General features: G+C 41.6%; 1 protein-coding gene across 4 annotated transcripts in view; it reads left to right on the top strand.

Moving 5' to 3' along the window:
* Positions 1–8,641: 8,641 nt before the first annotated feature.
* The window catches only part of LOC306922269 (phospholipid-transporting ATPase ABCA1-like), a 61,886-nt gene continuing 47,418 nt past the window's right edge, over positions 8,642–23,109 (top strand). For all 4 annotated transcript variants that reach the window (XM_079499730.1, XM_079499728.1, XM_079499729.1 and 1 more), the window contains exons 1-5: positions 8,642–8,782; positions 13,104–13,206; positions 15,563–15,656; positions 18,702–18,843; positions 19,097–19,215. In XM_079499730.1, the coding sequence (XP_079355856.1) occupies positions 13,141–13,206; positions 15,563–15,656; positions 18,702–18,843; positions 19,097–19,215 (421 nt within the window). In that variant the 5' untranslated portion in view covers positions 8,642–8,782; positions 13,104–13,140. The remainder of the gene's footprint in view (positions 8,783–13,103; positions 13,207–15,562; positions 15,657–18,701; positions 18,844–19,096; positions 19,216–23,109) is intronic.

Below are 23,109 nucleotides of genomic sequence, written 5' to 3'. Positions count from 1 at the left end.
TTTTATTGGTCACGAATATGTTTATAATAAGCTTATAAGACATAAGAGGACACAAGTCTGTTGTTAGATTACATTGCATGAAAGAGAAGGAGAGGGGTGGGGACAATGAATCCCTGACCCAGATGAGAGCTCATGAGGTCACAAGGGCAATGTATTACTTAAGGCAAGACAAGTTTACTTGTACAGCACATTTCAACAACAACAAGGCTATTCAAAAGGCATTACACCAGTGGTTCTCACACCTGTTCATTTCAAAGACCTCTGTAACTCTCAGGGTTATTTGGAAACCCCTCAATGAAGCCTGAGGGTCCCTGGGCCCCACTTTGAGAACCACTGCTTTGTACAAAACCGTAACCACTTGAATCCTATCATCTCTTTTCTGGCATGTCATAATAGGTGAACATTCAGCAACAACAGCAGATAAACAACTTAAAACAAGCACACAACATATATGAGTTATTAGTAGAGCTGCTCTTTTTCACTAAGATATTTGGTACTAGAGGGGGAAATATAGAGCAATATAGAGATAGAGTGGTTCAGGGCAAAATAAACTCATTATAAAGGACATTTGAATACATTAAAATAGTTATTAAAGAGTTAAGATAATAGGAAATAAGATCAAATTAAACAGTTAGCAATATGAGTATAAAGTTACATTGAAGCAGAATGAAGTAGTCAAATGTGTCAGCTTTGATTTAAAAGAACAGATAGTTCTAGACTCCACATTCTCTATAGTTGGAATTGAATGGAACAGTAAGCAGTTCTGACATTTCTCACAGCTGATATTTCATAGGTCACTTTGTTATTCTTGACTGTATGTCAATCCTGTGTTATGTTAGCAATGCCATGGCATCTTAATCATTATATGCATTATATAATACAGAAGGACCCATTTTCAACCTTATCTTCATATAATTGGTCCTCACAATAAGCCTCTCCGACCTACTTATTAAGTTACTTACGTACTTAATGATCATTGTGAGATGGCATCATGTCTGTCTAATCACTCTACACTACCAAACCTTGATGTTGGTAGACAGGTTTGGTCATTTCAAACACATGTTTAACGTATTAATTTAATTTAGCAAACAATAGCTTCTATTTCAGCATGCTAACTTTCCAGGGAGATAAAGGCTGTAGTTTCTTTTAGCTTGGAATCCCCATCGATGATGTCATTGGTAGCCATGTGTCTGAACTGTCCAAATTGTGCCATATCTTATAATGAGCATTTCTGAATCTGAGGACCAGTTATATGAGGTTATGGTTGAAAATTGGTGAATACAGTATCATCTGCAAGATGCCTGCCCCTTTCAGTGGCAACACAGATGCCTCATCCTTCCTCAATTAACCCCATCATGTGATCTTATGATAGCTAAGGATAAATATATTAGCAGTGAAATAGACAGACAGACAGACAGGCATGTATGTGTGAGCATGTATGTGTGAGTTCATGATCTTCAATTGTTGTCAACATTATTGCATTAGTGACCTAGTGTACTTACAGTACATGGCCATGGAGCATTGGACTATTGCAGGACAGTAGGCCAGGCCAGCCCAGTTAAGCCCAGTTAGCTTAACTGGGCTGGCCTGGCCTACTGTCCTGCAATAGTTCAATACTAGAGGCATAGAAGGGCTTCTGGGACACACACATAAGAAAGGACAAGACAGATTACGTAATGTTTACCGTATGTGGTGTCAAGGATTATACAGGTGTCTATGTGCTTCTTTTTTTTTGTGAATACACAAAGTCAAATCAGAAAAACGTTGTTCACATTCCAACTCTTGTCACAGGCATAGGTGTGCGCAGGGCCGGATTTAGCCAGCCCCACTCAGGTGGGCAGACAGAATTGTAAGGGGGGCGACTCCGCCGGCGCGGGTGGGGTGTCAAACCCACATTGGGTGGGCAGGACGCACGTTTGGGTGGGCTATGACCACCCCAGCCCCCCCTAGAACCGGCCCTGGGTGTGCGACTGTGCGTGTACATGAAATGAGCACAAATGTGACAGTTTCACATGTCGCTCTGCCTGTAAGATTGGCTGCTTGCCTCTCATTGAAAATTAATTACTATGTGGGTCAGTCGCTTCCCATGTGAAAAGACCTTTATACTCCATGCTTTGTCCAGGGGCACACCATTTTCTATCATGTATATTCTTCTTTTCAATATCATGTATATGTCTGTCTGTCCGTCTGTCTGTCTATCTGTCTGTCTCTCTCTATGGATATTTGTGTCTACCTTTTTATTCTATATATCCAGCCACTAAATTACTCCATATTATACCATATTATGCACACTCCGCATTGCTGCTATAGGGTTAAAATCAATATAACAGCAATGGGGAGTGTGTACTGTACCTGTCTTTCTACACTGTATTATTGTCATCTTCATTAATGTCTGCGCTGCATGGTGGACAGCCATGCCCAGAGTCCCTATATTCCCTATGAATTGAATATGACAGACCCCAATGGAAACAAGCCATACGCTTTCTTGGGTTTTAAATCCTCTTAGCAGACCTTCAGGGCCGCGGGAAGGTATTTACAGTAGGAGGTGCTGAACGTGCGCACGTGTAAGCGCGCACCGCAAAATGCACATGCACACACCTCGTGCACGCACATTTGTGCATTTTCACACGGAAAAGTGGCTTTTACTTTCCCTCTCTCCACACGCAAGTTATATGAACAAACATTTTGATCAATATTTTATTTCATTGAGACACTTCAGCTCAGATTGACCATAGACCATTTATTGCAAAGCTATTGCATGTTAGTATGGCGGTGTGGCTCTGCTCATGTGATATCAGATGATCTTATTATAGACCACTAATTCAAATGTGTAGGCTATAATTATGAAAAAATCTAACAATAATAAAAACATTATTTATGATTAACATACTGATGATTGGACCTGACTTGATAAGGCAAAATGGTTGAAATTCTTCCATGTACACAAATACATATGGCTGAGATTTCAGTTATTTATTTCTTGTACTCAGTTCTCTGTTTGCTGGAAAGTTCTAGTCAAATGATTTGTGGTTTGTCCGCAAACGTCTTTCCAAGTTCTCTTTCTTCATCATCACTGTTCAGTTCTTGCTGATGAGACAAATAATTACAGTAGAATAATGATGAGAGAGCTCTATCCAGTTCCATGTATAGTACACAAATACATATGGCTGAGATTTCAGTTCTTTATTTCTTGTTCTCAGATCTCTGTTTGCTGGAAAGTTCTAGTCAAATGATTTGTGGTTTGCCACCAAGTTCCCTTTATTCACTATCACTGTGACTAAGTTGTACAATATGTCTTTTGTGTCATGACGTCTGTTCCCAAACTCATTTAACTGATGTCTTGTCTCATTAGTAGTAGCTTAATAAACAGGTCAATCCTGTGTGAATTCACTCTATCCCACTCATTTGTTAGTTTCAAGAGTAGTAGTGGTTTCCGCTAAGGTGAAGTAAGGTAATTATTCAATGTTGATGAGAAAGTCTTAGAACATGCGCACCGGTAGGTGGTGTGATGTAAGGAATTATGCCAGTGGAACAATGAAAGAGCAACAAGAGGTATGCCACACTTGAAACTATGACATTATGTCATTGATAATGAAACGCCACAAGAACTGTATTTCATACTAATACTTGACCACTTTTATTTTATTACTTTCAATATTAGAGCTGTGATGGTTGGTGATGACACTGATTATTTCCATTGTTGATATTACTACACAAGCGGATGTTTGTATGCACTTGGATATTTACATTAACCTATATTTATATTTATATACCATTTAATTTTTTTATTCATCTTTCTATTTCAAAACTCACATCACAGCTGTCACTCGATCCTGCAGGTTCACACTCTATAACATACGACGAATTAGACCGTTCCTCACCCAGGAATCAGCCCAGCTCCTTGTCAAAACTCGACTATTGTAACGCCCTCCTGGCCTACCGGCATGTGCACTTAAGCCTCTCCAACTGATCCAAAATGCCGCAGCTCGCTTGGTCTTCAACCAGCCAAAATTCTCACATGTCTCCCCCCTGCTCCGCTCCCTCCACTGGCTCCCGGACGCTGCCCGCACAGAATACAAAACCCTGATGCTGGCATTCAAAGCAACCAGAGGTATGGCTCCCCCATATCTTGCAAGTATGATTGAACCCTACAAACCCTCCCGCGCACTCAGATCAGCCAATGCAGGGAAGCTGGAAGTACCCTCACTAAAAACGCCGGGACAACGCTCCACATGTCCCAAAGTCTTCTCCCTTCTGGCTCCAAAACTGTGGAATGCACTCCCTGTTGCAGTCAGAACTGCCACTCCCAATCTTCCGCCGTAGTCTGAAAACCCACCTTTTCAGACTCCATCATGGCCCATAGCACTTACCCTACCCCCTTAGACAGCACTTTTTAGACTTAGATAGCATTTGATACAGACTTATAGCATGTTATGTAGACAGCACAATAATTGCATTGTATGTAGTCATAGCACTTCATAGTATATATGTACAGCATAGTATAGTATATATGTATAGTTTATATGTACAGTGTCATTATATAGATATGTTCTAGCTACGTTCTTAGCTTACGCATGTTTCTTGATAAATGCTTTTTATATATGTGATGTATTCCCATGCCTTTTGTTCTTGCTTAATGTAAATCGCTCTGGATTAAGAGCGTCTGCTAAATGCCTAAATTGTAAATTGTAAATTCTATTTACTTGACACCTTTTCATTTTGTCCCAAATGTTCTAGAGGCACTATATTTGTGGGGGGGTCTGCTCTGTTGTCTGCTCTGTTGGGACTTGGTTGGGACCACTATCGGGGCGTCCGGGTGGTGCAGGTTAAAGTTCCTGCCCACCACCATGGAGCTTAGCCTTCATGGTGCATACGGCTTGGCCGGGCGCTCCAACGAACACAATTGGCCGTGTTCGTGGGTGGGAAGCTGAATGGGGAGGGCTCATCTTTGTCGCTGCATTGATGATCCCCACAAGCGGTCAGGGCACCTGTTCAGGGGAGGGAGGAGGTGGGGGGGATAGCGTGTACCTCCGGGGGCGACTGTGGCTCAAGAGGTAGAGCAGGTCGTCCAATGATCCATGGGTCGGCGGTTCGAATCCCGGCTCCTCCTGTCTACATGTCGAAGTGTCCTTGGGCAAGACACTGAACCCCAAATTGCTCCCGATGTGCTGGTTGGTACCTTGCATGGCTTCCGCCGCAATCGGTGTATGAATGTGTGTGTGAATGGGTGAATGTAATGCACAATCTATGTAAAGCGCCTTGGATAAAGGCGCTATATAAATGCACCATTTACCATTTACCATTTCCACATGCGTTACACCCCCCTAGTGAGACCTTTCACTGTCGGGTGTAAAGAAGATGTTGGCTTGATGGCCCGGGTATCGGAGGAGACCCGAGGCTTTCTTCACCCTCCCAATGACTGATTGTGGGGGTTAGCAGAGATGGAGTACTTGTAGAGAGGCTGGGGAATTGGGAATTGGCTATACTAAATTGGGACTTGAAGGGGAGAAAATGTTTTTCTTTTGTCTTGAAGGGGCATGTTTTGCACAATAACAGTCTTTTCATTATGTCTGCCCATGATCTCTGATTCATACAGTAGGCTACGTTTGTTTACCTCAGTCACTAAAATCTGATTTTTTATTTTTATTTTTTCTATGAACCAAACATTACTTCTAGCTGTCTGTCTTGTCTTGCATCCTCACCTGACATTAATGAGCATGTCATCTTGACACTTCACCAGTCACCAAAATAATTCAAACTAATTATTTAAATATTTTTGATATATTGTAGACATTATAACCAAAAATGTCACAGACATGGACAAGTCTTGCCAGTCTTGTACGGACATGTTGATGACCCCTGGAACAAACAGACACATGCAATTAACCAGAATTAGGCGCCGATACTGTGATACATACAGCATATTTATTAGGCATAGTAACAGGAATCTGTTTTGAACATATACATAAAATGTTTTTTTTTATCTTCCCCTTCTGTCTGTCCTTCCATCTCTCTGTCCATCTGTCCGTCCCAACCTTGTGACTGCATCTCTGGAATGCCTTGAGGGAATATCATGACATTTGGCACAAACTTCCACTTGGGCTCAACTTCAAGTATGATTTGAGTCCAATGAAGGACTGATTAGAAGGTGAACTGTAGATAGTAGAAGGTGAACTGGATATAAACTGTAACGTGTTGAGGCAAACCGCAATGCCGTATTTCTAGTTGTTATATTTTTCTTTCTTTCTTTTTTATTAATATCCAGTATCATTATTGTTATCTTGTAGTTATGTTGTATTGTTATTGATAGCACAGTCTGTGGAGAATGCCATACTAACATTCCACTGCTTGTACCTGTATGAGTGAGTGACAGTTTGTTTTGTTTTTATTATGTTGGCTGTTTTTACTATTTTGAAATACATTTTTGAATAGTTAAAATAGCCAATCTACATCAACGCATTGTGAGATTATAGATTGGCTATTTTAACTGTAAAAAAATGTGTATAGCACCTTTCTCCAAAAGCACTTCATGATGTGCATTACATTCATGTGTGTGTGTGTGTGTGTGTGTGTGTGTGTGTGTGTGTGTGTGTGTGTGTGTGTGTGTGTGTGTGTGTGTGTGTGTGTGTGTGTGTGTGTGTGTGTGTGTGTGTGTGTGTGCGTGTGCGTGTGTGTGTGCGTGTGTGTGTGTCCGCGCGTGTGGGTGCATGTTCATAACTTTGCCTAAAATATGCACATTTTCTCTATATATGTGGGATCAGCCATCATAACAGAGTGTCGACTAGGGTGAGTGCTGACTAGGGTTCTGCACATGCGTTAGTTGCATTAAAGGTATATTCAGTGATTTGACTTAATTCAAATATCACTTATTTTTTCTTTTTTTCTGGATAATCCTCCCTACTATAGAGTGTGCTGACCATATAAGGAGTTCCTCCCTGTCCCCAATGAGCCCCTGGGGTCAAAAAACCCTAGTTTCAGTTTTGGTGGCGGGTGGCAAAACCGTCATCCAATCAGGATGAGAGGGGCCTTCCTCCAATCATGATCGAGTGGGGGCGGGCCTTGGTGCACATGCTGTTGGCCTGTTGCACTTCCCCCCACTGTAGAGCGTGCATGTGCACATTTTGTTACTGGGGCGGACTGGGTGGTTTTCCAAATCACCCAAATCACTGAATGCTCCTTTAACATTTTGAATCGAATTAATTCCATCAATAATTAACTTGGTTAACCCTAATAACCAGTAAGAGAGGTGGGGGGGGGGGGGGGGGGGGGGAGCGACCTCGCTTCCCCCCCCCCACACATCTGCCTGGGTGACAGAAGACTGCTGGGTGAGCACTGGCGCTTTGGCATTGGGAGTCAGATCAACATATGGAATTAATTCTGTAGCCTACTGGCCATATATGGAGCGTGTCTTTATAGGGTTTGATGAGGTCAGATCAACATATGGAATGTCAGAACAGGTCAGCTCCATATGGAGATATAAGGGTGGCAGTGGGGGCAGTGTTTTGAGTGTATAGGGTTTGATGATGAGGTAGGTCCAGGCCTTAATTTTCTGGCCTGTTGAGAACTCTAGTTTTCGCTGGCGGGCGCGGCTGCATTAATAACTTGGGGCAGGCCCGTCTAGAGTTTAAATGGACAGGTATCAGTCAAAAGGAAGGAGGTAGGGCCCGCACACCATTCTTTTGGTAAGGAATCGAAGAGGAAGGATGGATGGGGAAGGATCAACATATGGAATGTCAGAAGAACAGGTTAATCCATACATGGAGATCTAAGGGTTTGAGGTCAGATGTAGAGTTGCTGGCCAATATTGATGACATCAGGGATCTCCAAGTCCATATATGGGCTTAATTGCGACAGCAGGTCGCATTTACTATGACATCAGCGATCTCCATTCCTGATGATGTCCCGTGATGTCACGAGATACCTGGGCACCATGCATATTATGGGGGCTTTCCCATGTATGGGGATTTTGAGTGATACACTGACGGACAAAAATGTACGATTTTATAATAATCTATGTATGTATTGTAACATTTAGCACCCTGAGCCGGAGTCGAACCCCAATCTCCAACTCAGTAGACCAGGCAAGCAACAAGCCACGCCAACAGAGCTATAGCTCCCTTGCGGAGCAAGTTGTTTAGGCCCTGATCCCTATGTATGCATCATGGAGGCTATGCATGTACGGTATATATGTGTCTAGGCCTAGCGCCTATACTGTGTCTATGTATGTGATCATGCATACATATAATACATGATGAAAACACAATATACAAAACACATATATTATATATAACATGTTATAACATTATGATATGATATGATATGATATGATATGATATGATATGATATGATATGATATGATATGATATGATATGATATGATATGATATGAATATGATAACATGATATGATATAATTTGATATGATATGATACATACAGTGAGTGTGTGATGGTCCCCTTAATGCATGTTTTGACCGGGCACGTGCTTGCCTTATACGGCAGCAGTAATAAACAGTGAGACAGGCAGGCTCTCCTCTCCTCCGTGTGACCGATAGTTACCTCCTCCTCTCTCCTCGGCTCTCCTCTCCGCACTCGGCACTGGTATAAAAGCCTATTGGGGGGGGGGACAGTTGTGTGTGAAACAGATACAGTTAACAGCTGAGAGAGAGCTGAGAGAGACACACACAAAAGACGGAGAAAGTGTCATTTTTCTTAAGCTTTCTCCTTGACCAAGGGATTACAAATTTACGAGAGCAGGAAAACAACGCTTAAAGGATAACGGTTGGTGAGTACCGGAGTTTTTTGTTTGTTTGTTTGTTTATGTTTCTTTGTTGTTATACCGTGTCATCAATCGTTTCACAAATGAAAACATACGTTTAACATATATCCATGTATACAGCTTGAATCCATTCACCGAGTGTGTTTTAAGACTATTTCCAATAGCCTAGTCTTGATGTTTTTTGGACAAAGCAACAGCTATCATGAGTTATAGACTATAGCCTACCTAATTTTTCATTTTAATTAACGTCGGTCGTAGCCTATAACTGTTGAACAATCACAGTGCTTATCTGGCTGTGACATTAAAGGCGGTGTTAAAGCGTTTTTTATTGTTATATTATAGGCTATCGTTAAGATGAAAATACACGCCAGAGAAGCGGTTTGTCTTTTTGACCAAAGCATCTGTGGGTCCTTTTAGTTTTCATTGAAGAGCGAGCTGCGCTGAAAATGACCGACAGTAACCCCGGTTCATTTGGAACAATAGAGGAGCCGCAGACGAAGTTTAGAAGCATTTTCAATGTGTTTATTTCTCTGGCTTTATCAACACCGGGTCGCATGGTGAAGAACGATGCTTGTGTGATGGAAAGGAATGAGTTTGTATGGCTGTCAAGTGTTTTTTTTCGGGTTTTGTTACGATAATTACGATTCCAACGGGGTTTGTGCATGTTTTGCGCTGTAAATGTTTGTTTTAAGTGATTATTTTAGTTTTACGTTGGTGTTGAAGTGACAATCGTTTATATTACTGGTCGATTTCATTCATCGTGGTGCACATTTGCGGAATGATAGGCCTATTGATGGGTTATCAAAGCACCATCCACGATCGAATCAAATTCAATGTAATCGATATTGTTTTATTTAATAGGCTACTGCTTCATGTCAGAATTGATCAGTTTGGTGTTTCCAGTAGACAGTGGTTGAAAGTCCTCGATGTAAATAAATAAATAAATAAATGTATAATACTGTGTGGCACTCGTGTGGCACGTGAGCGAGGTTTTAGTAAACAAGTACAGGAATTGGTCATATTCATGATCTGCCACTAGGGGCGCAGTTGGCTTTGCACCATTTAGGCAGCATAGAACTCCTTGGTACCACGGTGTCGGTGCTCGCTTGCAAAAAAGCAAAACAAAAAAGATCTCTGAAGCTCAAGCTACCCAGCTTGTAGGTCAAATGCAGTCGTCGTCGTCGTTATTTATCAAGTGATACATTTATCACTTGATAAATAACTAGGCTATCCCTAGGCTATATACAATCTCAAAAATGCACTGCAACATTGCACCTATGTCAATGAGCTTCCATCTCATGTTGCTGCCTAGTGTTAATATGCAAATATTATTTGGGTAATGGGCTGAGGCCCACGCAAAAAAGGGCTATTGAAGATTGAATGAAATTATTCTTGTAGTGTTCGAAAACATCGGCCTGTTTCCTCTGTAGTTCTTTGGAAACGATCATTTTACTGTGTTTAGCCTACTTCAAGTGCTCATTTACATAGCAATGAGTGACTCACGACACGATGTTCAAACTGATTGCGTCAGAGGACTCAGGAGCAAATGTGACCGTTCCCTTTCTTGACACTTCATGTGCTGACAATGCGTTAATTGCTGGTTGATTTGTTTCTCAAAGTGGGGTCCGGTCCGGGGACCCCAGGGGTTCCTCAGGTAGGGGGTGGGGGGGGGGTCCACTGTCTGCACCCAATCCATTTAATTAGCCTAATTAAAGTTCTAAAACATGAATAAAAGCAGTGTCTACAGGAAATCTGGCCTACACACGTTTTACTTGCCTAAGTAATTAAGTATTACTACTGGAATGTAGAAATACTCTCTTACAAGTTAATGTCTGTAATTCAAAATTGAACTAATATTCTATATAATCTAGACGGTTAGACACACCATATTTAAAAATATTTTTTAGATAAAATCACTTGAGTGAGAGGAGAACCATATGTCTGTGCCAAAGTGTGGGTGTTAAACTGTTTGGAGGTCCAAGTCCCTGTTTGTGTTTTATTGCGACAGTGAAAGCAGCCATTATTTATTCATGTTTGTATTTAGAATTGAACCATGCAATATTGCAACTCACTGACACTGACTGGTTTATAACATTAGGCCTACACACAGTTGCACTGTGTAGGCTAGTCGTTAAAAAAAGAAAAAAAGGGATCCCAAGAAAAGAAGATTTGTGTTAAAAATGTAAACATTTTAAACATTTTCCAAGATTTTTCAAAAATAGTGGATGTCGATCTGCTGTTTTGAATAGCCAACATATAAAGAGATAAAGTTAAAATGATTGTGACGCTATATTAACTACCAAGGACTACTTTGAGAACCACTGGTGTAGGAGGCTATGATGAAAAGGATATGGAAATGTAAGGATATAAGGAAATGCTTCTCAGGTGGTGGATATTATCTAATTATGTAATCATAACTGAAGTTTCCTCATCACATTCCTTAATATTTATTATATATATATTTTTTCTTCTAATATGATCTGCAGTTACCACGGGGAAAACAAATGTGAAGTTTAAGCATTTGTCACATTGGGACTCAGTACCCACATATCAGGACACTACATTCAATGTTAAAATACGCAACTTGCTTATTGCTGGGATCTTGGGTGCCAAGACAGGTCAACAACCGAGGATCAACAGTTTACTGAATTTTGAAATTCAGGAGAAACCCTCATTCAGCCTCATGACACTGGGGGTTTCTCATTCTACTTTGTAATACTGGTACATAGACTGGAAATTGAACAGGATTGCTTTGACGATTAAATCAAATTGATCAAATTATGAAATTCACCTTCCAAAGCTCTGGTGGCGACAGCAGCTCAGAAGGTAGAGCAGGCCGGGAATCGCATCGGTTCGATCTCCGGCTCCTCCTACTTGTGTGCCGAAGTGCCCTTGAGCAAGACTTAACCCTTAATCTGCTCCCGATGAGCATGTTGGTGCTTTGCATGGTTTCCTCTGCTGTATGGGTGAAAATGTGAAGCGCTTTGGACAAAGGCACTACATAAATGCAGTCCTACATACACCCAGCGGATGGCTGCTCAGATGGTCATGATGATCAACGATGATTTTAGGGGTTAATTGTCTTGCTCAGGGACATTTTGTACACTGTAAAATATATACAGGGGCACTGGTCCATTAATTGGTGATGGTAACATTTCTTTGTGAACTTTGATCCTACTTCAGTGGAGTATTAATAGTAATGATGTTTTAGTTGTGAATTTTGGTCTTAACTTGAGTGTAAATGACCAGTGTGGACCTGACTGAATGTTGTGATCAATATTGCATGGGAGGACTATTGAATGAACAGACACATAGACAGCTGCTTTACTTACTGTCACCTTTCTAAGATTCAACAACAGGACATGTTGCTCAAATATGGACATTGCGTGTTGGCAGAAAAGGCCAATGATAAAGGTCTGCGCCACATGCTTCCAATGCAGTTTTTAGACACCCACTCACACCACTCTCACACAGACACACACACAACGCACACACCGCTACCATCAACCCACCCACCCACTTACAGTACATTGGTTAAAATACGGTGGTGTGTGTCTTACATCAAGAGTACTTGACTTGTGACTACTTGTTAGTGATCATTACCATAATAATACCGACTGTGCTTGTGCTCCTGGTTGATCTACTACAGGTATGAAGAGTAACTCTCGTTTGTCTTCTGACATTCATGATTATCAGTCATTCTGCTACTTGTGTGTGGCACTGTTGTATGATCAAGTAGAAATTAACAAAATGACACAAAAAGTTAGAATATGGAAATAAGAGGTTTCTGCCCGACAGCAACGGTTTTTAACACTCGCTGGTTCTTAGTAACTTTTTATTTTGTCCTACAGCTGACTTTCTGTATTTGTATTTTGGTCATTTTATGGCATTATCCCTTTTGTCAAACAAAATAAGCTGATGTTTGTCTTATAAAGTCTAAACTTGGAAGTAGCAAAGTTTGAGGGAGTCCGTCAAAAAGTGTGTCACTAACAAACATAACTCTCGTCTCGTTAGCTTAGCTGGAGATGATTTAAAAACTATGAATAGGCCTAATCATTTTTTTCCCTTTATTTTCAAAAATAGCAAAAATAATAGACGCATAGATCAACTATTTTTGTTATGCCACAGACGAAAAACAGTCTAAGTCCACACTATTTATCCATAATGTATAAATGATAGATAAGGGATCAGGACAACGAGGCCTTTTCGTGGAGGGGTCAGAATGAAATTTGGACTTAGACTGTTTTTCGTCTGTGGTACTCATATGTTCTACTACAAAGTATATAGGGGCTTCAGTGTCTAATGGTGACTGATCTTTGTTTCACAGTTGGGAGCTGCAGGCAGGGGTCCAGTGAGGTTGCGACATGGCAGTCTCTACTCAGCTGGGCTTACTGCTGTGGAAGAACTTCACCTACCGGCGGAGACAGACTGTAAGTCACAGAAGGGATTATTATTATCATTCAGTATCTCTCATATGTGATGACACTTTACATTTTGGCAGTGGATAATCTCTGCCGTTAGAACAGCGATTGGTGAAGGAATGGAATCAACCAATAAAAGCAAGTAAAGAGATCTAGGCCATCAACACATGCTTTGATCATTGGCTCTCAAAATGGGGCCCAGGGTTCCTTGATGTACGGCTCCATTTGGTTCCATATGTAAACTCAGTATGGGTGTCCTTGAAATGAAAGACTTTTAGAACCACTGGCTTTGATGATGAATCACATTTACCACTTACAGTGACTACTACTGACTAGCCATGGTAATATCATCAGTCCTTAACACATGGTAATTTTTTTCAATACGCATAGAAGGCAAAGACTTACAATAGAAACAATTCAGGTCAACCATTGAGAGTGAAAACCACACAGAATTCATGTGAGCATTGTGAGCTGGTCAAACATAATGACACATGGATATGTGGGTGGCTAGCTACACTACACTCACTGTCTACAGTGGTTTCTGCTTTTACACAATCCTGTATAACACACAAGCCACACACATAGACACAACCTCCACAACACATTTACTACACCGGATTTTGTTGATGATATAGAATTGTCAATAGCAATGTTGTATATTTAAATATTTCTTAACCACTTGAATCCTATAGCGTCCCTATTCGGGGCCAAACAAAAATAGCAGATTTACAAGCGTATATTAACTGAGGGAAATACTAGCAGACATACAGAATGGTGGACATGGCAGGTGGACCCGGTCAACAAACTGCATAGGGTTCAAGTTGTTGAGACAAAGATGTATTGACTCATTATATACACACACACACAGCCCGCAAATGTGCACTGTGTAGATGTGATTGAGGCTAGAACAAATCCAGTCCTATAATTTCCCAGTGGTCTACTCTAGAGTTTACTTTTAAGTCCATACACAAAGTTCTCAATTACTGCTTCACTGCTCGCTCTCTCTCTCTCTCTCTCTCTCTCTCTCTCTCTCTCTCTCTCTCTCTCTCTCTCTCTCTCTCTCTCTCTCTCTCTCTCTCTCTCGTACACATGCTCAATTAACCCATATATAACAGACTCAAATGTGGGATTACTGTGTACAAAAGACAACAGCTGAACACCCCACCACATGTGCAAGTGACCCAGTTCTTCTATGTCAGAAGAGCTCAGCTGGTGGTCTTAGAGGTTTAGATGCCATTTGCAAAAGTTGCATCTGTTTTATATCTTCAGTTCTGAGCAGATCTTAATAAAAAGTAAGCATAGAATGAGATAAATAACAGAACACACTGGATGGTAAAGAGAAGCCAACGCAGACATCTTCTCTCTTGTGAAAATATTCCCTGCAACTACTCGTTGACACATCCAGTTGGCTGTTGGTTGTTAATGTTTCATTTTGTATTTACTAAAGGCTAACTACTACGTGACTTAAAAATGTGTAACATTGATGGTTTATCTGGGAGAAAGATACCCATAAGTAACATAGCTACTGGACATTATAGCTGATCTACTATCTGTCTACTACTGTAGCTATGTTATGAGATGATACAATTACAATTTACAATTTAGGCATTTAGCAGACGCTCTTAATCCAGAGCGACTTACATTAAGCAATAACAAAAGCATGGCATACATCACATATATAAAAAGTAGTTATCATGAATCATGCCTAGACTAAGAACGTAACAGTGGAGTATCTATGTAAACTATACATACTATACTATATAATATATTATACATGTGTACTATAAAGTGCTATGACTACATAAAGTGCAATTCTAGAGCTGTCTACGTAACAAGCTATAAGTCTGTTTAAAATACTATCTAAGTCTACATAATGTGCTATCTAAGGGGCTAGGCTAGGGCAAGTGCTACGGGCCATGGTGGAGTCTGAAGAGGTGGGTTTTCAGACTACATCAACAAGGCTTTTTAAATTATTATTTTGGAAACCCAATGGAAGTTCATATGAATCGGAATGTTCACTGAAAATATAAAATCTTCAAGCTCACACACGTGAATGGCAGTTGCAAGGAGTTGCATTGGTGTGACCGTGTGCCATGTCCTTAAAACAGTTTTGTTGCATTGGTGCCTTAGATTTGCAGCACCAGCACCACACAACAAAGTATAATTCAGGCTTTATTTTTGTCAGTTTGAAGCCATCTGATACATGTAGGTGTTCTAAAAGCCAACAGAAAGAAGAAGGAAAAACTGTCCGTCCTTTAAGGACGCCGCTGTGTGCTGTCTCTCATGGCGTTTTTACAGACTGCTGTCTCCCCTTCACACCATCTTCCTCTCATGTCTCTTCTTTTGTGCTTTGTCCTCCTCACAGACCCAGCTACTGATCGAGATCGTCTGGCCTCTGTTCATCTTTTTCATCCTCATCTCCGTACGGATGCACTACCCTCCCTACGAACAGCACGAATGTAAGGACAGAGGGACAGGTTTCATTCAAATTGTCTTACAGATTTAAGCTTTATTGTAGGCTCTCAGCTCCCTTTATTTTCTTAACAACAGAGTATTGTTGTATGCTTTTGTTTTTGTTATTTAATGGAGTGCCTGATTACATTGCTGCAGTAACAAGATTGGATGGATCCATAGATGGATTGATATGATACTTGGAACAGTAGTGCATGGACTCTATATTAAGCCTTAATTCAATTAATTAAATTGCTTATAAATCAATTAATTCATATACACGTATCTCAGTCTAAAGTAGGGGGCAGGGTTAATAACAGTAAAGACATCTGTTCTTTCTGGAGACAGATGGTATGAAAACATTGACATCATTAAATGAAAACCCATTAGCGAAAGAACCTTTGATAATTTGATCACGCAAACTAACACAAAGGAGAAATATATAGTTTCCTCAATAGGACCAAGGGAGTGCGCCTATTTGTGTAAACGCACTCTTTCACAAAGGACTCTTAGTACTCGGTTGTTCTTTATCACGTGTATTCTTGTGTTCTAATCTCGAAAGTACACAGTTCTGTGAATGGCACAGATTTCACACAGAATGGAGGACAAACAGCCATCCGGTGCCTCTTCCTCCTTAGTTCCTCCTTAGTTACTGGAAGAGAGTGTTTTGTCCTCAGAAGGTCCTGTGAAAGAACAACAACGCAGATAGATAAACCTGACCAGTCACCACGACAAGGGCAAGGGCATGCTTTAGCCGTAAAGAAAGTGGAAGGGCTGTTCTGTATCAAACAGATTCATAATGTGTTGCACAAACATGCGCACTAGGCCTGAGTTATATAAAGAAAAAGAAGGAGGAGGGGGAAAAAGTAATTTAATTTGAAAGGTGCTTCAGATACTCTGGCTGGGCATAGAACTGTACAGGATATACCAAAATAAATATCCTTGTTTCTATATCTTTCAAACAAAATGTAATGTAATCAAGAAGTTTAAACAGGGTTTTTTATGTCCTTTTTTGGTTCAATTAACTTCAAATGAGGCTTTCTGTTTTGTCTTTACTTCTCTGTGTCTGACTATTCATTTTTCTCAACACCTCATTTAACTCGCAAAAGAAAGTTATGACATGAAAAACACGTTTCCAAATAGACCCTTTTAACTCTGAGAGTTATGGGGGTCTTAGAGTTATGGGGGTCTTTGAAATGGAAAAATAAAATAAATAAATAAATAAGAAGTTTGAGAACTACTGTGAATATATTATATCCTAAAATGCAATTTCTCTCACTCAACTGCTCATGAATACTGAACGTCCCTCATCTGTTTAATCAGATGACACATAATACTGTAACACATTAATATAATATCTTGGATTCTATCTCAAGGTGTTTGATGGCGGCTGTCAGTAGTTGGTCACTGGGCTATAGTGGGCTTGCCATATTTCTCTGTGAACCCATCGATACGTTTAGTGGAGGCAGCTGACCAGCTCAGCGGTCAGCTGGCGGAGTTGATTATCTCATGTGAGTTCCCCATGGTGGCTTAGGCCCCCCCTGCTTGCAAACAAGCTCCACACACGCACGCGCGCACGCATGCACAATAACCAAGGTCCAAACTGCCACCATTTTGACTTCACTCATGTCCATTTTGTTGACCACATAACCAGTCCGGCCAAAGTAGAGAGATGAGACCAGAAACTGTATCACAAGTTAATGTCAGGCCAACCTCCAGACCTCCCATCTCTCCTCTAATCCTTATCACGTTCACTTCGATAGTAAACACACTGTAAACAGTAGCAGAGTCATTCGTTGATAAGACAGTTGTAAAGATAAAGTTTTAGGGCTTTTTTTACATGGTCAGCCAAAAGATGAATGGTGTAAATCCACTGGTAATGGACCAAATTGCCGTAATGTAGGAATATGGAGCCAGTGTTCATTTATGTAGAATGATGTTCTGTAAATGTCTCCACTCTCTTGTATCGTTTAAGTCAGTGGTTCTCAAATTGGGGCCCAGGGACCCTCAGGGACTCTTGTACACTCTCAGAGTTACAGGAGTCCTTGATATTAAAACGCTTGAGAACCACTGGTTTAAGTAAATCTCTGAGACATATTCCAGTTCTGTATTCTGAGACACATTAGCTGTAGAGTGACTGTTGCCAAAGACATCTTGACCGTTATTGAGCTCATCTGGGACACTCATTTACAGCCCTCATCATTGATATGATATGATATGAACTTTATTTGTATAGCGCTTTTCAAAACATAGTTCCAAAGTGCTGCACAGTACAAGATTAAAAACAGCAAGAAACACACAATAGCAAAATGATAATGGCACACAAAACAATAACAAGCATGTATGTACAGTTGGCTAGCCTATTAAGTAGTTAAAAAACACTCTGTATAAAGGTGTGTTTTCAGGCGTGACTTAAATAGGGGGACGGATGGTGCTACCCTAATGTGCACTGGCAGTGCGTTCCACAGTCTGGGTGCCCGAGCGGCAAAAGCCCGGTCACCCCGGGTAGCTATAGGTTTGTACGAGGGACAACCAGGATGGCCTTATCCGAGGATCTGAGGGTGTGCCCGGATTTAGGGAGGGGTAGCATCTCACTAAATAGGGGCCAGCCCATTTAGGGCTTTGAACGTGATTAATAAAATCTGGCGCTCACCGGCAGCCAGTGCAGATCTGCTAGTATTGGTGTTTCTTTGTATTTGTCAGTAGTCGAGCAGCAGAGTTTTGTATTAGTTGTAGTCTTGTAGACGGGATGCAATTTTCTTCGGAAGGCCAGAGTAGATGGAATTGCAGTAGTCGAGACGTGATGATATGAGGGCGTGAATAACAGTTTCGAGGTCCGGGGCTGAGAGGAATGGTTTATTGTCTACTTGTCAAGGGCCAAGAGTATTTGCATTGTACTAAAACGAAACTAACCAGCAATCACTGAGACAAAGACAAGATCCAAAGATGAAACTGAAGCATGGTAAAATTGATAACTAGCAGGCTAAAACACTCACTGGGACTCTTGCTTGTGAATTCTGACCTGTATACTTTTCCCCTCTTTCTTTTTCTAGGCCATTTCCCCAACAAGGCCATGCCCTCGGCAGGCACCCTGCCATGGGTACAGGGTATCATCTGCAATGCAAACAACCCCTGCTTCCGTCATCCCACCCCGGGAGAGAGTCCTGGAGTGGTGGGAAACTTCAACGATTCAATGTGAGTGTCCATTATTCCTCGATATTCCTTGAATACACACTGCATCCAGTTCACCGGTTTGCCCTTTAGTAGAACTGAGTGAATTCATAGAATTCATAGCTTGAAATAAATCACCAAGCAACAGATGTATCAATTTCTCTGATAAATGCATCAAGTATGATATTTGTGAATTTCAGTTGCAGTTTGGAAAGTTGTTTACAGTATATCTGATCCTCCAGTCATTTCATTAATTAGCTTTTGTCGTTCTCATCAGCGTCTCTCGTCTGTTCATCGATGTGAAGAAGATACTGTTGTACAGTCAGAACGATAAGAGCTTTGAGGGATTCAAAGGTCTGGTGAGGGCGCTCAGGAAACTGCAGAAGAATGCACCAGGTAAGAATGAAAGAATACACACTAATCTTGCAATCTCCTATGGAAAACAACACACATACTGTTGCTTTGTGTTCATTTATACCAGCTCAGCGGCCTCGTAAGCGAGTGTCCGCACTGGAAGTCTGGACTGGGGTTTAATCCCCAGCCGTGTCATGAAAATGGGACCAAATGCCTCCCTGCTTGGCACTCAGCATCAAGGGTTGGATTGCCAGGTTAAATCCCTGTGACCTACTAGTGTCATGTCCAGAGGGTGTATCTGTACATCAAGCGGCCTCGTGCTGCAGAAACAGGAGATGTGTCCGTCAAGGCTACTACCTTCCTTAATCTTACTTTGTCTTCTTTACAAGCAATGACAACACCAGAAATGGTGCTCTCAGTATGACATGAAGATTGTTTACTGAACATTCTGACCTGTATTTTATCACATCTGTTCCTATTTGTTTGACCTTTATACAGTATTGCTTTAAGACATTGTGCAGCGCAGCCAGACTGCACCATGGGATGTAATTAATCTTGACAAAGTTTATGGGAGGACGTGGATCTGTGATCGTGCAAATGCAACCATGCCCACCGGCGTGCTCTCCCACACACACACACACACACACACACACACACACACACACACACACACACACACACACACACACACACACACACACACACACACACACACACACACACACACACACACACCACCCTTTTCATGTTTAAAGGGTGCTAGTTGGCTCTGCTGAGGCAGGCAGAACTAGATATCATAATGAATAGATATCGTCTCCTAAAATTGTTTAGGACAACAAAAGTTTTTGCTTGGGGATGGGGGTCTGTGGGCCGATATGTGTCAATGTGTGGGGGTCCTTGGGGATGGGGGTCTGTGGGCCGATATGTGTCAATGTGTGGGGGTCCTTGGGGATGGGGGTCTGTGGGCCGATATGTGTCAATGTGTGGGGGTATAGAGCTTCAGTGGCTGAAGGCTAAACATGGACTGCAGACACGGAGGGAGTGACCTCTGCCTTCCTTATCGCTCACTGCCAGGCAGTCCTGGGCTGATTGCCCTGCATCTCTCTCTCTCTCTCTCTCTCTCTCTCTCTCTCTCTCTCTCCTCTTCATACCACCCTGAGCAACAGGATACAGATCTCAACGACCGGGCATTTAAACTAGACTGGTCTTTGTTTGTGTGTGTGTGTGTGTGTGTGTGTGTGTGTGTGTGTGTGTGTGTGTGTGTGTGTGTGTGTGTGTGTGTGTGTGCGTGTGCGTGTGCGTGTGCGTGTGCATGCAGGGCGGGGGGGATGTACTCTGCGGCTGGAATTTTGCTACTTCCTGTTTACACTATCAGGTCACATACCCAAGCATTATCAGATTACAGATAACTGTACACTGCCAGCTGTGGAATATATATATTGTTAGGATGGTGAACTGTGGTGTGGCAGTTTACTTCTACTGATCTACATGGAGCAGGAATCAGAGCAGCAGGGTGCCCTGCAATGGTTCAGATCGCAGAAAGGTCATCCTTCTACAGTGACAGCGCCTTGATTTCTCACTCTCTACTCTTTGAGTTGACTTAACTCATTTAGGCCTGACGTCGGAATTTAAAATCCTGTCTTCTTAATCCTGACAGTTTTCCGAAATACCTATGATTCTATATCAGTGGTGCTCAATGTTTCATGTAGAGGACCCAAAAAATTATATGTAATTGGCCACAGACCCCCATCTGAAAATATGTTGTTCCAGGAACCCCCCAGAAGCAAAGATTTGAGTTAAAAACGTTCACTCTGAAAGAATATTTATTCAATGATTTGCGTCACATTTTAGCGGTGTTTCATAAATAGCAGATCTACAAGCTCGTAGCGTGGCACTCGGTGCGCACAGTGTGTCATGCTGGGATATGTTGCGAGCTTGTAGATCAGCTGTTTTCGGTGTGTGTGTGTGTGTGTGTGTGTGTGTGTGTGTGTAATCAATCCATGGTAGATTCTTTGTACTGCAGTCTGGTCAATTTGTGATGCAGTTCTGTATCCGTGTTGACATGTGTGAGTTAATTTCTGGGAATTGGACGATTCACTGCTCTAATTAGAACAGATTAACAGATGGGTTTGATCCCTCACCCCCACCTCGACCCTGATTAACAGGCCTTTTTAATTGTTTTGTCTGTAGTTATGCAATGGCGCCCATGAAAGCATGTCATGTTTTGCCTTCGTTTCTTTGGTCTAAGGAGAATATCACCGAAGGACATCAGTAGAGATAATAATATTTATAATCTTAAAATTCACGACCTTGCCCCCACATTCATCCAGAATGTATGACCTCTCCTGTTCGTACCCCTAGGGAGGAACTCGTCATTTTGTTTTTGACGTAAGATGTCCTCCCCTTGTGGCCCTTTCCTCTGTGTTCCTTCCAGCTGTGTGATGTTTGTTAGTAAACTGGGACATTGTTAGACCTCTGTATCTTATCTGCCATCTTTGGTTCGTTCCAGCCTAATCGTGCGGCAGACTGAACAAATAAAAACAAAATGTACGATTGTGGCAAAGGAAACCAATGTATACATGTCCACTTTAGCTTAACGACGCTTTTCATTTATGTTCTTCCTTGCCATTGAGTGTTTAAAATGTAGTGTTCACTTGCAGTATATATTCTACTTGATTTTAAACCGCACAAGGGAATACACTGGTGGACGTGGTGGACAGCTGGCAGAAATAAGACATAGAAATCCACACTCTTGGCTTGAACAAGGAGCTCATTAGACCGGAGAGACGCTTCAGAAATAGCCTCTCCCGTCTATAAATGGTGCAGATCAAAGTGAGTGGGGCACCTCGCGTGTCAGTTAATAATTCATACTAGTTCATACCCGGTGATGTGTGCAGTCAAAAGTATTTGCAGCTTGTGGGTTATTCACAATATAGGCTTAGTTAAACTTTAAGAGACCACGTCTGTTGCGGTCTTGCACGTTAATAATGGCATTGATTGAGGACAGCTGGTGAGACAGGCAGTCTGCTGCAGTGGGAGTTAAGAGATCAACTTGGGATGGGCACATTAGCGTCAGCGCTGACTTCCTCACACATGCTGAGATCGCACATAATAAGCACTCAGTCCGTTGTATTGAAATGCCAGACTAAATAACCTACAGCTACACACACTAATCAATCACGCTATTATTTAGCACCGAGAGCTGCAGCCCATAACCAAGTCTATACCCGGGGACTGGCCTGTGGCCACTGGTTGGGACCGTGATATAAGAGTACATCCCATAGCCAGAGGAGCGTAACCATGACAACAGACCCTGTGGCTGTGCATGTGCAGTAATGGCAAAAACTGCAGTCATAGAGTTATAACAGAGTTCCTAAAAAAACGCTAATGAACAGCTTGAATTAGGGCGAAGTGGAAATCTGGCTTCCTCCTTGTAATGCTAATGGTCAAGTTTGTGTGCGAGTTGAGATCAATTGCGCAAGCCAGCGAGGAGATGAATACGGAAGAGAGAGTGACACTGCCTTCCCTTAATTATAATAGGATATCAGCAGGGTCAGAAGATTTTTTCTTTTAAACAGGATAGGTCCCACTGAGATAAGACTCCTGGCGGCGGCCAAGACAGGCAACACGACAGAGACAAAACAAAAAAAACAGTCAATACAATACAACACCCCAAAGAACAAAGTACAGTACAAGCCACGCATACAACAAATAGTTTAAGCACTAGTCAGTGATTCTGTCTCAAAAGTGACCATTGAAATAACATTGTGTGGCCTAGCCTCAGAATTATAATATAAGCTTGGACTTATCAGCACTGTGGATGAGATTTACAGAGCCCACATGTCGGTGAGAGATAAGTCTGTCAATGATACAGCAGATAGATCAGTGACTACGTGGCTCATAGTACAGGAGGATACAATTGTTTTCTGCTTTATT

The sequence above is a fragment of the Electrona antarctica genome (genome assembly GCF_951216825.1).
Source record: "Electrona antarctica genome assembly, chromosome: 4".
Taxonomy (NCBI): domain Eukaryota; kingdom Metazoa; phylum Chordata; class Actinopteri; order Myctophiformes; family Myctophidae; genus Electrona; species Electrona antarctica.
This window is presented reverse-complemented; position numbering and strand designations above follow the sequence as displayed.